General features: G+C 36.6%; 1 protein-coding gene across 12 annotated transcripts in view; it reads right to left on the bottom strand.

The window, feature by feature from the left end:
• LCORL (ligand dependent nuclear receptor corepressor like) overlaps positions 1–15,850 on the bottom strand; it is an 86,915-nt gene that overhangs the window by 35,463 nt on the left and 35,602 nt on the right. For all 12 annotated transcript variants that reach the window (XM_087736692.1, XM_087736683.1, XM_087736684.1 and 9 more), the window contains 3 exons: positions 13,991–14,070; positions 13,610–13,739; positions 4,218–4,472 (listed from right to left, as the gene is read on the bottom strand). In XM_087736692.1, the coding sequence (XP_087592818.1) occupies positions 4,218–4,472; positions 13,610–13,739; positions 13,991–14,070 (465 nt within the window). The remainder of the gene's footprint in view (positions 1–4,217; positions 4,473–13,609; positions 13,740–13,990; positions 14,071–15,850) is intronic.

The raw sequence follows: 15,850 nt of genomic DNA on the forward strand, positions 1-15,850 counted from the left end.
AGCTCAACATCAGGGCTGCACAAGAAAACAGTGAGTTGCTGCAGGATATTCCAAGACTGTTCCTCACTCAATGTTTTACTCTGCAAGGGTGCTGCTTTTTCATTGGCTTAGTTTGGAGGACAAATAATATTGCAAAAATACACAATACCACCTTATTTTTGTTAGATGCAGTGCACGCAAAACAGATTTTCTTTCACTATACGGAGTATTTTTTTCAAGGCCTGGACAGTCTTCGAGTTACATGGATTAGGAAAAAAAAAGCAAGATACAGGTATTTCTGCTTCTAATTGACTGACAGTGAAGTAATTGCCTGATTAGTTACCAGCAAGGAGCACAGGAATTAAAGCACTCTTAAGTTACTACACTGCCACAAGTAGAAGAAAGCTATCTGCTTTCAGATAGAACTCTGCTATCAGTCAGGCACCAGCTGGACATACCTGGATCCCCGTGCTTAAATACTCAGTACTGAATGATTCAGTTCCAGGGGTGCAATGGGTTGGCCTTGGCCAGTAGCTAGATCCCCACCCAGCCTCTCTCCCCCCCTCCTCAATGAGGGGGCAGGGAGAAATAAGATGAAAAGTGTCATCAAGATAAATACAGGGAGATCACTTACCACCACAGGCAAAACAGACTTGGGGAAAATTAATCTATTGCAGATTAAAATAGATTTGGAAAATGAGAAAAAGACAAATATTAAAGCACCTCCCCACCCCACCTTTTCCCAGACTCAACTTCACTCCCAGCTCCTCCACCTCTCTCCCCCGTCCCCAGGTGGCACAGGCAGGATTGGGAACAGGGGTTACAGTCAGTACAATTCCCCGCTACAGCTCCTTCCTCCTCACACCTTTCCCCTGCTCCATTGTGGGTTCTCCACAGGCCACAGTTCCTTCAGGAAATATCCAGCTGCTCCAATGTGGGGTGTTTCATGGGCTGCAGTGGAATATCTGTTCCAGAGTGGTCTCTTCCATGAGTTGCAGGGGAACACCTGCTCCACCGTGGTCCTCTCCATGAGTTGCAGGGGAACACCTCCTCTGGTGCCTAGAGCGCCTCCTCCCCCTCCTTCTCCGACCTTGTTCACCCTGCTGTTTCTCACTCCTCTGCCTGCCAAGCATTTTTGCTCTTCCTTAAATACGTTTTCACAGAGGCACCACAAACCTCACTGATGCGCTCCACTTCAGCCTGTTGCGAGTCTGTTGCAGAGTTGGCTGTGCCTAGCACAGGGCAGCCCCTGACCTATTCTCATAGATGCCACCCTTGCAGCCCTCCCCAACTAGCAAAACCTTGCCATGTAAACCCGATACACGAGGGTACCAGGTCTGGAAGTGTCAGACCTGAATATTTTGGAAGTACTTCAGAGATGGCCTGCAGATATTGGAGGAAAGTAAGAAGCTTTCTTAAATGAAGATAAGATCATCCAGACATCTTCAGTGGCAGAATCTTTTTTCTGTATTGAGCTAGCACTTAGCTTGGATCTGCTCAGCGCAAAAACAATGCTTCTAGTGATCCGGAAAATAAACCCTACTCCTTCCTCTCAACTTAAGACCAAGAATCATTGACACAGTAAAGGAACAAAACTGTCTGTTTTGTTATTCAGATCATTCATTTTAAAGAGTATTGTAAATACAAAGCACTTGCCTAAACAGAAAATGAACCTGAAGGATTTATATTTAGGTCATTATCTGCTTCACAGGACTTGAATTAAAAGGATTTCAACTTTGAAGATCCATCAGAGCAATGTACAAATTTGAACTTCCTATTCTGTTACTGCCACTTCATGTGGCAGTATTCCTGTACAGGAATTACAAATAACAAATAATAAAAAGAGTTGCATGACAAGTAAAAGACTACTAAGAAGGAAACCATGGTATAGCTTTTACAAGTCTCCAGACTGAAGTAGTATACTATGTTAGACACAGAATAACACATTTTTAAAAACAATCCAATTAAAAAATTTCAAAATTCCCTCCTGTAAGCATGTAACACTTCAATATATCCAAGCTTTCTTCAGGAAAAGGACAGAAGTGAGGGGTAGGTAGAATAATACATAGTCCCTGACAATAGCTAATTGAAAGAACTTTTCAAGAATCATTGCACCTAGAACACAATGCAAATAAAAAGAGCAAGCTGCCTTTTCCCATCTTGATCTTATTTGCTTGCATTGCTACCACTCCAGTGGAAAGCTAAGATAGCTCAAAATTTATATGTTCATGGGAAACGGGAAGTGCAATACAATTTCCCTGATAGATAAGATAAGATGGCTTGAAACCTTTCTCCAGCTACAGTCTTGTTTCAGTACTTCCTCTCATTTCAGTAGCTCTGCACTTCACAGCAAGACTAGTATCGTTAACATCTGCAAAGCACTCCAGCAAACATGACAGTGTAAGTTCTGAGAATCTACAATATCTTACACAGTATGCAAGTTTTACATAGTAAACTATGTATGCTGAGCAACTATTTTAGCCTCAGATATTTTGCTGAAGATGCACAATTCTAAACTTGCTGTTTAACGTCATTATAAGAAAAATTCAAGTGATATAAAAAGAGATTTAAATACCTCAATCTCTCTATGTATTTCTTGGACAAAAGATCAATGGATTTGCAAATAGTTGAGGGTCGCAGCAGAACTTTCTTCACATCCCTGCCCTGTTCACCCTCTGCCTTCCCTTTCATTCCTCAAAGAGTTGAGTGCAGTGAGGACCAGAACCTGCCTTTGGAACTTTGCTCCCTCATGGACATTTTAAACTAGTTATTCTTTATAACCAGCTGTTGAAGGAAGCAACAGGCTATAGTGTTGATATCAGGAAAGTACTTTTTATTGCCCTCACAAAATAAACATGCTTCGACCTGGCCAATTATAAATCTCTAAAATCTGTAATTCATCCATAGCAGAGGTACATATCAAAGCACACCAGATATTTTCTCAGGATTTAATCTGCACAAGGCATTTGCTAAACCCAGACGTGAATTGGTTTCTGCTGACCATGCAGAATAAAAGCAGGAATTCCACAATTTCTTAATGCTTCTGCTGTCAAAGAGAAAGAATGCTTGAAATTTAATCTGGAATAGTTATGTTTAGCAAGGCATATCCACGTGAGAGTTCTCCCTCCTAAAGGATGAGTCATCTAATTAAGACTGCATCATTAAGCACACACATATGAAATCTGCTTTCATTCTGACCAATCTATATTTTTTAAAAAACTTAATTCTGCAGTTCTACCTTCTTTTTAACTTTTTTAGTATGGCACGTGACATACAGGTAAACTTCTCCCTTTGGTCTGCAGTATTATTGGATTAACATGGACCCTGTATCTGTAAAAGACAAAAGTTGCTTTTGCCACTGCTTTCAGTTGCACATGACAGTCACAACCCTTCCTGAAAACTGCTGTTAATCCAAATCAAATTCAAAGCCCAAAATGCTCTTGTGATTATATTGTTATCAGTTTTGGATAGCAATATTTCTTGAGGCAAAGAAGTTATTTCCTTTTTGTAAATGATAGTGAGACAGACTTTAGTTTTCTTTTTCTAGCTTTACACTCAATTAAGAAAGTTGCACTGACGTATAATGATTAAGGCATGAAGTATGGAAATTTCATCCCAAATTAATCTTCTCTTTCCATCATTCTAACCAGTCTGTATTTAAAGAATCAAAGTGTCCAAGGGCTGACACAGACAGAATGACCTTTGCTCTCTGAAATTCCAGTATCTTTCTCTCTTTTCTCACAAGGCTTCTTAGCAGCCATTTCTTCAACAAAATCTTGAACCACTGTTACCTGTGACAGCCACAGGTGAGCTGACTTAGATTCCGTATTCTAAAACTGAGAAATTCCAATACCACTTATTTAACACAGGCACTCAGAAATGAGAAAATTTATCTGCTAACACACAATATAAAAAAATGTTTCTAGAAAGAAGGTGTGGGTTTTTTGGTGGTTTTTTTTTGTTTGTTTGTTTTTTACAGTTCTCTCATAACATTTTTTGCTGGTGTTTAAAGGAAAATGTGTGAGTTTTCTTTAAGTGTTAAGTTGATGCAATGCCAATTTTCCTTCAACCTTATTTTAATCACATAGGAAAATTTTCTTTTTCCTATATACTGATTACTACTTTGGAAAGACAAAACATAGATTGTTGACACAGACACATTTAATTTTTTAAGGGAATAAGACAAAATAAGGTAATAAATGACAGCGAAACACAGATAAGTGGATACAGAAATTTACCTTGCTGAGTATTCTGTTCTTGAGTTCGATTCACAGTGAGGTCTAGAGGGCTATCCTGTTCTTCCTGAAGGGAGTTTTCCGTTTGGTTCATTTGGATACTTTTACATATCAGACTTGGTTCAAATGATGAACCATTTCTGTTCTCTTGAATTTTGCTACTTTTTGAAATGTACTCAATCGCAAACTGACGGATCATTTTTTTCATTAATTCCTGAGCAACTAGGGGAATGTTAGGATCACAGTTCTGAGGAAGATCTAGGAATAAGAAAACAACAACACAGGCAACAGATGTATTAAAAACCCAAACTTAATTGCTTTTCTTTAAATAAATATTTCCTATAAGCACAATAAATGTGTGTAATACATACATGTCTAATGAACACATTAATTCAGATATCTAATAAGTTTTTCTTAAGAGCATTCCTAACCGGAGGTCACTTGGAAGAACACATTTAGCATATATCAGTAATTTTTACCTTATTCCTCTGTCATAGCATGCAAGTAAAACCACGTGGGTAGATAAATAATGCAACTATAGGAGTCAGAATCTCTATTTATTGTTGGTAAATAAGTTGAATTTTCATTTGCAGACTGTTTGTTTTCAGTTTTGAAAATAAAGAATTTTGAATAAAAACAGTGAAAGTTAAATAAAGCTATAAATTAGTACATAAAGAAACTACTTTCAAAAGAACAACTATAACAAAAATAATTAATTTTAAAGTGCAGTTCTATAGATTAGGCCTTTTCATAACATAGAACAGTTGGACTTTCAAGGAGCTGATCTTAAAAAAAATTTGTTTCACCTACACATCAGATTATAATCCCCATTGTAGATTCAGGATTGCAATGTTAAAACTGATATGCTACTTGAAATATCCCATACAAATTGTAGTAATACAAGCAATTGAATTTTACAAAGTTGTCAATTTTTATAGTAAAATCTTACAAGATTATCAGGACATTTCCAGGGCATTTTCAAAGTGCTACCAATGAAAACATTTGTGAGAAAAGCTTTATTTCCTATTTGAAAACTGTATATATGCTATTTTTTGTTTGTGTATGTAACAGTCCCATGGAAAGAAATATTTCCTTTTAAAAACACACAAAAAAATAAAGGGATCAAACATGAGATACCTATGACTTTATTTTAATGTTATCTGTCAGCTAGAAAAAAGTTAAAAGTTCTTATTAATAAACATAGCTGAAACTACATTTGTGAATCACTGAAAAAAGAATCCTAATATAAACAGAAGTACCAGAAAGATGAACAAAATAAACATATGTAACTTAGCATAAATAACAAGGTAATTAAGAAACTCACTTAAAGTAAGCTGTGTTACTTATCAATGCAATACTGCATTGATGACTGCAATACTTCATTTCACAAGACAAGCACAATTGCCCATACTTCAAGATCTATGCTCTTCCTTAAAGTGGCAGCAGTAGTACTCATTTCACTATCCCACTCTATCTTCTTTCCTTCAACTCTACACATACACAAAACAAAAATAGCCTTTTCAATGTTTTAACCACTGCCCATCCTTGAGTTCATAGGTAATGAGTGAAACAGATTTCATCAAGAAGGGACAAGAATTTAAAGATTTAAAGTAAGTGTGAATGTGATACAGAAGAATTAGCTTTTAGGTCAGCCTTGATTGCCTGAAAGAAATGCCAAAGCACATGGTGGCAGTTACTGGGATACTTAAATTAGTCTGAAACAGATAAGACAGATGATAAACTGAGTTTTGTTTTCATGGAAGTGGAGAAACTGAAAGGCCTGGATCAGGTAGATGTTTGCATGCAAGTGTAAATTTCCTAATAGGTAGTTGGAGGATCACACAGCTATTTGCTCAAGCATTTTATGCCAAGGGAGCTTTATCCATCTATTAGCAAGAGCGACCACTGAGACAGATCAAAGAACGGTGCTTAAGTTTAGGATGAATGCATAGGAGATTTTTTTTGTTTTGTTTCGGGTTTATTGAAAACATACTCCATTTTGAGAATTCATTTTCACCAACAGAGTATTGCAAGGAATTACAAACACGCACATATGCAATCTGCTCTCCAAAGCATACGAGAGGGCAGCTGATTGCTCAGATGCTTCTTGTCAATACCTTTGGCTGGTCTTTCAGTAATGCTTTATGAGATAAGGTGAAGCTCCAACATTTTCAAAGACTGAGTATATGCTAGACATCTTGGCTTCAAGAGACCTTATCGAAGGCATGACAAAACAAGTCTGCCTATGGTTGAAGCTCTATCTTCTGACAATCTTTCAACCAGATCTCTACCAAAGGAGTTTCTAGAGGAGAGATATGAGGTGAAACTCTAAATGATGGAGGGCACCTACAGAGAAAAAGATCTCTCCTCATCATGTAACACCCAGACACAGGTATTCTTTGTTTATTGGTACTTCCCGATTCCGAAATAAAGAATCCAATAAATGTTCAACTGGAATTTTATCATCCTAGAGACACGCTTACAAGGAAAGAAAAAATTCAACAAAAGATATTGAAGCAGTAAAGCAACAGGTGAAAAAAATGCTAATGTATGTGCAAAAATAACAAAAGAACAAGAAAAGTTAAGAGATGGAACTGAAAACCCGAATTATCTGAGAACAAAAGTAGGTCTCTGCATGACACGGGAATCATAGCTCTAGACAATGAAAACTACTGATTAATAGCTTAGCTTAAAAAAACAAAACAAAGCAAACCCAAACACAAGCAAACAAAAATCTGACAGCCAGTAATCAAGAAACTCATACAAAATTAAATATTCAAATCAACACTGAATAGTCTACAAGAATAGTCTACCAGATATAAGGTTTGGAACAACCCTGCTTATATAGAGTAATTAGTTTGTTACATGCACCCCAGAAAAACTTCTTCGAAGATTTTTGGATAACAGGTGATCATCAGTGCAAACGAGAAAGATAGTTATTTTACATCCTGGTATGATCTGTGCCTTTAAAAGGAAAATATCATAGAGCACTGAGATGCCTACCATTAGCTGGAAAACACAACAGGCTGGAATAAATTTCTGCTTGTTAATCACCATCCCCAACATCAATTATTATAACACCACAAGACAAAACTCCTTCAGAAGTGCTAAGTTTCTATTGCCTTTCTATTCCATTTCAGACTCTTCACACTGGTAATGTCCAAGCATGAATTACTTTTAGACACTTTCAGGAGAAGCTCGCTTTTCCATTAAGAGCAAAGTCATCTTTTGACCTAGTTGGAGTAACAAAGGATGTATTTTTTTTTTGCTCTTATAATATTTTCTTTAGTATGCGTTTTAATTTTTTTCTAATAATTTCCAAATACTCCCTATGGAAGAGTAAATGCAGCAAAATTTCTCATATATTCAACTGCTACAGCTACTGGCAGTTTACAGATTTTAAGTTAACTTACTCTAAAAAGGTAATACTGGGGGGGGGTGGGGGAGGAAACAGTATCTCAGAGCAATCTGGGAGATGTGCTTCAGGGGTGCATCTGAAGTGCTCTTGTTGCTAATGCACATTCAATCTACAGGGCTAGACCACAGTTAGTCTAAGCTTAACTGCCATAAATGCAAATAGCGTTGCTGTCACATCTTCAGTATCGACTGTTCTATTGTGTAAGTCATTAAATTGTCATTCATGTTGGAAGGACCTTGGGAAGTCTCTAACAAAACTGCCTGCTGAAAGCAGGGTCAGCTACGAGATCAATTCAGGTTGCTCTGGGTTTTATCCAGTTCGGTCTTGAATACTTCCATGGATGGAGACTGTACAACCTCTCTGGGTAGCCTGTTCCACTGCTTGCCTGTCCTCGTTTTTCCTTACATAAAAAAAGAGCCTCTCGTTGCAATTTGTCTGTAATCTTCCATTGTCCTGCTATGCATGATTGTAAAAACTTTGACCCTGTGTTCTCAGTAACCTCAGTGGTACTGGAAAGCTGCTCTTGATCCATTCCTATTAATGCTGCTTTGCTCCCTAATGGAGACTGAAGCTGTGGACGCATAACTTGTATTATGAGGAAGAAGTAATTTAGAATATCTTGAAGGTAGAAGTAATTTCCCACAGCTTTCCAAATGACATAGAACAAAAATGAGAGAGATGTTAGATGTTCAAAGGAAAGAAGAAAAAATTATATGGTTTCATGTACTACTTTCGTTTGGTACACTGTAGATTTTTGAAAGAAAATAGACTTTTAAAGAGTAAATGCAACTTTTATATAATGTTTTATCAATATAAGACTCCTGAGTGATCAGAATAGGGTACACACACTTGAACTGTATATAAAGTCTAATTACTTACATTCAATGGCTGTAAGCCTGTATTATTATACAAGTATGCAATGAAAACATGTGGACACCTGTAATTTTAAGTTCACAGTGCTAAAGTTTCACTACACATGGGAAATTTGTAATTAGTCATATAAAATTTTTAAATGCAATTTAATGTATTTTGGGGTAAGGAAAATATTAGGTCTCTGAGCTTAGTATCACTAGCAAATATTTCTTAATTATTATCAGCAGATGGCACCAGATATACTTTGTGTGACCTAAAAGTTTTTATTCTGAGATGTTTTATTAGGAGTCATGATTATAGCTACTTATGAAACGAAGTTTTAAATCTACATGCCTACATCTGTTTAAACTTCTATTTTTCACATAGCTGATTTAAAACACAAGGCAGCTGTATTTACTCCATGGATCATGTATGTACATACATGCTACTAATCCAGCAGAACAGTCTCTAAGGATTTGGAGTAAAAGGTAACTCTGATGTTCCTTTAGTTTCTCTCGGATCACTGTAGACCTCCTGATATTATTAGGATAAGAGAAAGCTAAATGACACATTTGTATATTATCTGATATTTTCTGCTTGTGGTTGTCAAGATTACAATCAGAATGCAAGAGAAGGCAGTAATAAAGACAATGTGTAATTATGACTAATTGCAATGATTTATTTTCAGCCAAAGCTCACATTTAGGATTAAGACTTCCTCAGTTTATGTACTGCACCACCTTGTAACTATTCAAATCCATATTCTTAACTGTTCTTAACACTAACACTACGTGTGATCATTAGACTGCAATGCACAAAGTAATGACCAATTTAACTGATAGTTTAGACTTACACATGTATTTGGTAGGACAATGGACAAGGAGTTAAAAGCTCCCAAAATAGTGCACCACAATAGTATTCTATTTTTTGAAAAAACAGTATTTTTTCCTTAAAAAGACAAAATAATAACTTAATTTCTCTTCTGATACAATACCAAAAGGCAGTGGAAATCAGCAGGGAATCACAGCCCCCCTTGTACCTTACAATCCTGTTGTGTGAGTAGCAGAACTAAGAACACCTGGTTGCTTATCAGCATGTTTCCTGTATTCACTCCAGCTTTCCCCTTTCCACAAACGCCCCCACCTCAACAGCCACCAAACTGTCCCAGCAATATTCTTAGCTCTACCCATAAACTTGTCCAGCTGTCAGATTACCAGCACATTAAAAACAGAATACAGCAATTTATTCTGATCCGTGCATCATGATTAGTTTAGTTAACTTGTCTGATCAATAAACAGAAGGAATATGGGACAAGTTCACCCTAGTTTTCTGTTCTTGTAAACATTCAACATTTTTCCTTCCTCTGCTCAGATGGTAATTTTCATTACTTTGTATACAGTCATATTTCTAAGGATTTTCTTAAACATGGTTGAAAATGACCAAGAAATTCAGAAGTCAGTGAAGACAGTAACACTGGCAGGCAGACAGTCAACACAAAAAGTATGTTTTACTTCCTTAAGAAAGCAGCTGAAATCCTGCTAAACATTCTTTCCTGATGAACTTGAACAGGGATAACAAGGATGTCATACAAGTTTACTGCACAAGCTGTGACAGTTCTCAGTTCTTACAGAAAACCTTTCAGATTTTGAAAGGACGGATTAGATTTCTTAAAATTCTTAATATAAAAATTATTAATAAACTGCAGGTATTGGATCAAGTAGTGTGTACATCTCAAAACTACACCTTAGAAAGTAACCCTTTTTTTGTAGTCTGAGATTATGTGTGCAAGATTACATTTTCATAGATTTGCCAAATTATATATACGCTGTCCAAGAAGCATAACCAGCTTATGACATCTATCTGTCTCCGAGATTTAACTAAGCAAAAGAACAGGAGAACTCAGAGTTAAATGCAGGTATATGGAATGGTGTAAGAAAGCCATAGTTATGAATGGAAGTATTTTAGAATATAAGACAGATACCTAGAAACAAGGAAGAACTTCAAAAAGCTTACAGGGAAATTTGGCATGGAAAATATGCCACTGAAGATACTTGACAGAGCTGCCCAGAGAATCTGGAAAGATTCAAGTCATCCTGATCATTTTCTCACTCTAATTTTGTGCCTCAATTCCTTAATTTCTACAAAAACTTTTCAGGTTTCTATCTTCTTCTTGTGGATCATGTCCTGAAGATAGAACCTGATTCACAACCATGAATGTATTTAAATGACCTTTTCTTTTTTCTTGGGGTTTTGTTTTTTTTTTTTTAAAAGAGGTCACATTAATATTGCATAGGAAAAAAAGCTTCCTAGAATATACAACATCAGTCACTAGAAACCCAGAAAATTAATAATCCATGGTAAAAATGCCTGATCAAGCTCTTAAACAACTATGGTTCTGCCATGTAATGATGATCACATATGCCACATTCTATAATTTTAATAGTAAAAAAAGAGACTAATGTATTTTTTTAAAGCACATCATGGTTTTTCCTCATAACTGCTTCTTTGGCAAAAAAAAAATGGACGTATTGTAAGTGTAAGATGTGAGTGGAAAAGTAATCACAGTCTACTCTGCTTACAACATCAAGTGGGTAAAGAGACATGTCATACTTTGGAAAAAAGCATCTGGGTTTCAGACATATTGTTTAATGGAAACAATCAATATTTGATGACAAAAATTACTTTGGCTTTACTGAGGCATCTGCCAAGGACAGGACTTTGCTACAGACAACCTACCTAACTGGTCTTTCACTAACACATAGTGAAGATAGGTTCTAATAGGATGACTTTGTTACTTATAGCCTCTCAGGAGTTTACCCATCTTGGCAGTAATTCTATCATCCTCTTAAAAGGAAAGAGGAATCATCTTTGTCTGAGATTCTACAGACAAATCCTCATTTACGAATGCCTGAAGCTTGTATGCTGTAGACAATGATATAACATGGCTGCATGTTTCGAGATCTTCTGAACTAGTTTCCTGATGTCAAAAAAGAAAACCAAACCCCAAAACGAGTCTGCAAATTAAAAAAACCAGCCGTATACTAACTTGTAAAATAAACAGATGAGACCAATAAACACAACTCTCAAATTTGCTCACTAGTCTTAAAAGTTGTTCACAGAGGCCCTAAATGAAACTGTGCTAATTACCATAGTAAGAGACAGTATATGATCTTCAGGAGTTTGCAATCAAAACAAGTGAAACAAGTGTTACTTCCATTTTAAAGACAGCCAACCAATAATTCCACATTTTTTTTTGACAATGAAAAGGCATCTGTTTTAGTAGCAGGTATAAGAACTGTTACTTAGCTAAACAATGACTTGAAATTTTTTTATTCCTTTTTTCCTAAGTTGATAACTGAGCTCAAAAACCTACAAAAATTCAGAAAGCAGACTTGGGATTTTCCTAGTAAAACTCTTCATCTTCCTCCTACAAAGCTAAAACAATTACTTAAATACCTCATAAATTGGTTTCACATGCCCTTTGCAGATATAAAATTTTTTTTCCTTTTCACTTCCCATAATTTGAACAACTTAAGAGACTTTGCTGGAACATGAACTGAAGCAATATTCTTAGAAAACTCTTCAGCAAAGTACCTCTTACCCAAGAATACACAAGTCCTTCAGAGAATCACAAAAACAAATTGGAAAAGACTTTGGTTTTGTTTTTCAACAGACAAAACCTTTTTAATCTAGCATTACTGATCTGGCAGATCAAAAAACTTAAGGAAGATGCTAAAAGCCAAATGGTCTTTGTGAAGAACTTCACAAAGTCACTCACTTTGGTAAGGTAAGGTCATGCCAAGTTTCACTTCTCCTATGATAAAAGTTCCTCTCAAGGAGTATCAAAAGACAGCATCTCCAGCAGAAGCATAAAGCAAGTGAATGTTGAAAAACACAGTACATCAAGTCCAAGCAAAGATCTGAGAAAGCAGCAATTTGAAGGAATTAAAATACCTGCCTAGGGAGATGCCATGCAACTGGGCCTGTAATGAAAATATAGTAAAAATTTCAGAAGTAATGAGGTGGCAACTTCACCACACATTTTATTTCAAATGGAATATAGTTGGTTTTACAGAAAGCCAAGGAATGAAGATGGACTCAAAAAGCTGTTGCATTCCATTTAAAGTTCTTTAAAGCCCTAAGCAAAACGTAGGCTGAACAGACAGATGCCCCATACAGAAAAAGATTCCACCCACCCCAGGTTCAAGGGCATAGAAAATTAACTTTGTTTTTCTCTCCCACCTATGTGAAGGAAGAGAATGTGTCTGACTCTCTCTAATTCTTTGTTTGAGCAAGAGAGGGCTGTCACCCTAGTCGTACTCAGCTATTTTGACATCCAAGTACACCTACTAAACCCAAGACAGACCTGTAAAAGTTGTAGTTACTGAGTAGAGCTGCATTCACATTCCTTATACAGAAATTTAAGGAAGAAAATGAGGGGGGTTTTTTGCTGCTGTTGACAGTGACTAGCTAAGTAACTTACATGAACAAAGCTGACTTGTCAGTCACTCATGTACTGCTATAACTTGCTGAGTGCCAAAGAACAAGGACAGTCAAAGAATTAATGAGTTACTAAATACTATATTTTGACAAGAAGTTTCAACCTCTGACTTGGGTGTATTTGAAGTAGCAGCTTTTGTGCAAGAAAATACCAAATGACATTTTGTAATCTGTAAGACACATTCTCTAACATAAAACGGTCTTCCTGCTGAAAACTAGAAGTGAAAGTTTAGGAACAGAAAATGTTTAAATGCTTAAAATTCCAGAGAACGGCATCTGAAGTTGGCATGAAAACAAAGTAACAGCTCATGGTTAAAAAAAAAAAACAAAGAACAACAAACAAAAAAAACAATCAACCCAAAAAACCAATAAAATATAATGAGCATGGATTCAAGAGGATAACACACAACGCAACAGGACTAACAGCAATTGCAAAGAGGAAGAGGAGTGCTTCATTTGGTGATTCAAGTAAGCAAAGAAAAAGATTAAGGAAAACCAAAGGAATAAAGGGAAACAGCATTCAGTAGATAAATGAAAACTACGTAAGAATCAAAATCAACCCTAAATAATTTGATTCTTTTAGATTTGTGTCATATCTCTTAATATAAAAGACATGCTTTTATTACCTTTCTTTCGAAAGAGTGCATTTAGATAGTTTTCTGCTTGGCATTCAATCTTATCAGTGTTGGACTGTCCCTGAGATGACAGTTCCTCTGTAGGCGTTGACTGTGAAGAACCGATAACTGATGCACGATCCTAGAAGACATATCAGGATTATAACATCTTTCAGAAATTAGTCCACTGGTAGTAAAATATACTATTAAACTATTGAGCTATTGAGTGAAAAAGAACCACTAAAAAGATATTTATTATAAAGCCAAACCACCTCACTCCCTCACATAGCCAAACTATCTTGAGCCAAAATGCAGTATCAATTCTCCAATTTTTACTTTCATACAAAAAATTGGGTGTTGGGGAGTCATGCTTGATATCATGTTAATACTTACACTGACTGTTTCTTTGTGTAAATTACAAAAGGAACATTTCTCATCCATAGACCAGTCAGTTAGCTCTTCTGGCTCACAGTCTTAAAAGAAGAAAAAAAGCTAGATGTTTTAAACAAGTAAAAATGGATTTTGAGAACAAAATACACATCCTACAATTATCTTAAATAAATTCCATTATAACGTAATATACATTTATTGGTACAATGTAGTCAGTAGTATTCAATTCTTCAGATATTTCCAGTCTTGTCTGGCTCACATGGCTCAACTTTCAAATAGCAGAGGGCACCTTTCTTAGAAGGAAAGGTAAACTCATACATTTCAATTGATTACCTATCACAGTTACTGGAGGTATCTGAACACTGTAAATGAAGCCCTGAATTCCAGCCATCATTGCCTTTAACAAAAGTGTGTGAACTTGTAGTAAACTAAGCTAGGAATTAGGATATGGACTTCTCGCCATTTGAGCTACATCTGTTGTACTTACAATATTTTAATTGATTTGACACCATCACTATAGGTAAACTAAAACCCTATATTCACTTGTAGCACTTGATTTATTTAGAAAACTTTAAAGTAACTTTATACATTTTATCAGAAGACATACTTTGGTTTTGAAGGAACACAGAACTTAAAACAGATCACCTATATCAAGTCTAGTCTTCTCTGAATGCAGACACGCCATCTATTTTCTTTAAACAAGTTATTAAGCTCCATTTCAAAGTTAAGAGTTTTCTACCACATACTCTTCTCTTCCCAAACTACCAATTGCTTTAAAGCTCTTCCCAGACCAACTGTGCTAATAGTTAAAATTAATCCTCTAATTTCTTGTTTAAATTTACTCATGGCAAGTTATTCCAGTTTGCTTTTGTGGCAACAATGTTCTTATACCCACGAACAATAACTGTTTAGGTATTTAGCACCTTGATGTATTTACAGAGAATATCATTATCCCCGCTTTACACTTCATTTTGCTAGGCTAATCTAGTCCACCCGGTTTTCTCTCATGAGGTTCAACCCCATCTTTTCTGCACCATTCTCACTTGAACACCACCTGCTTCCTGAACACAGGTGACCAAGATCTCAAGACGATGCCTTTCTTTTACATTTACACCAGACTTCCTTAAACTTTAGACAGCACTTTTCCTACGGTATCCTAGTTGTGCAAGAGTCTTTATCACAGCTGCAGCACTTTGGCAGGTGAATATGAATCTGATTAACTACAACACCAAGGCCCTCTCCATCCCATTCATTTCCAGTTCATGCACTTACAACCTAAACAACTCCCCCCCCCTCCCCCCAATTAATTATCAAATATTTTTCCTCCTTTCCTCCATACTACTAAATTACAATCACAGTTCTGTTAGGGAGGTTCTTGACATTATCTCATTTCAGTAACACCCTGTGGTAGGTTGAACTTGGCTGGCTGCCATCCCCCACCCAGTTGCTCTCTCACTCCCCTTCCTCAACAGGGCAGCGGGAGAAAATAAGATGGAAAAACTTGTGGGTCAAGATAAAGACAGGGAGATCACTTACCAGTTACTGTCACAGGCAAGCCAGACTCAACTTGGGGAAAATTAATTTCACTTATTGCCAATAAAAATAGATTTGCATAATGAGAAATGCAAACTAAAACCAGTTTACCCCCCCTTCTTCCCAGGCTTCAACTTCACGCCTGCATTCCTGACTCTTCTACCTCCTCCCCCACCCCGAACACCACAAGGAGAATGGGGAACATGGCCTGTCCTCAGTTCATAACAGTTCCTCTCTGCCACTCCTTCCTCCTCACATTTTTCCCCTGTTCCAGTGTGGGGTCCTTCATGGGCTGCAGTGCAGGTATCTGTTCCAACACAGAACCTGCAG

Source organism: Nipponia nippon, unplaced genomic scaffold, assembly GCF_047370975.1.
Source record: "Nipponia nippon isolate SJK-2023a ecotype South Korea unplaced genomic scaffold, ASM4737097v1 scaffold_6, whole genome shotgun sequence".
Lineage (NCBI taxonomy): Eukaryota > Metazoa > Chordata > Aves > Pelecaniformes > Threskiornithidae > Nipponia > Nipponia nippon.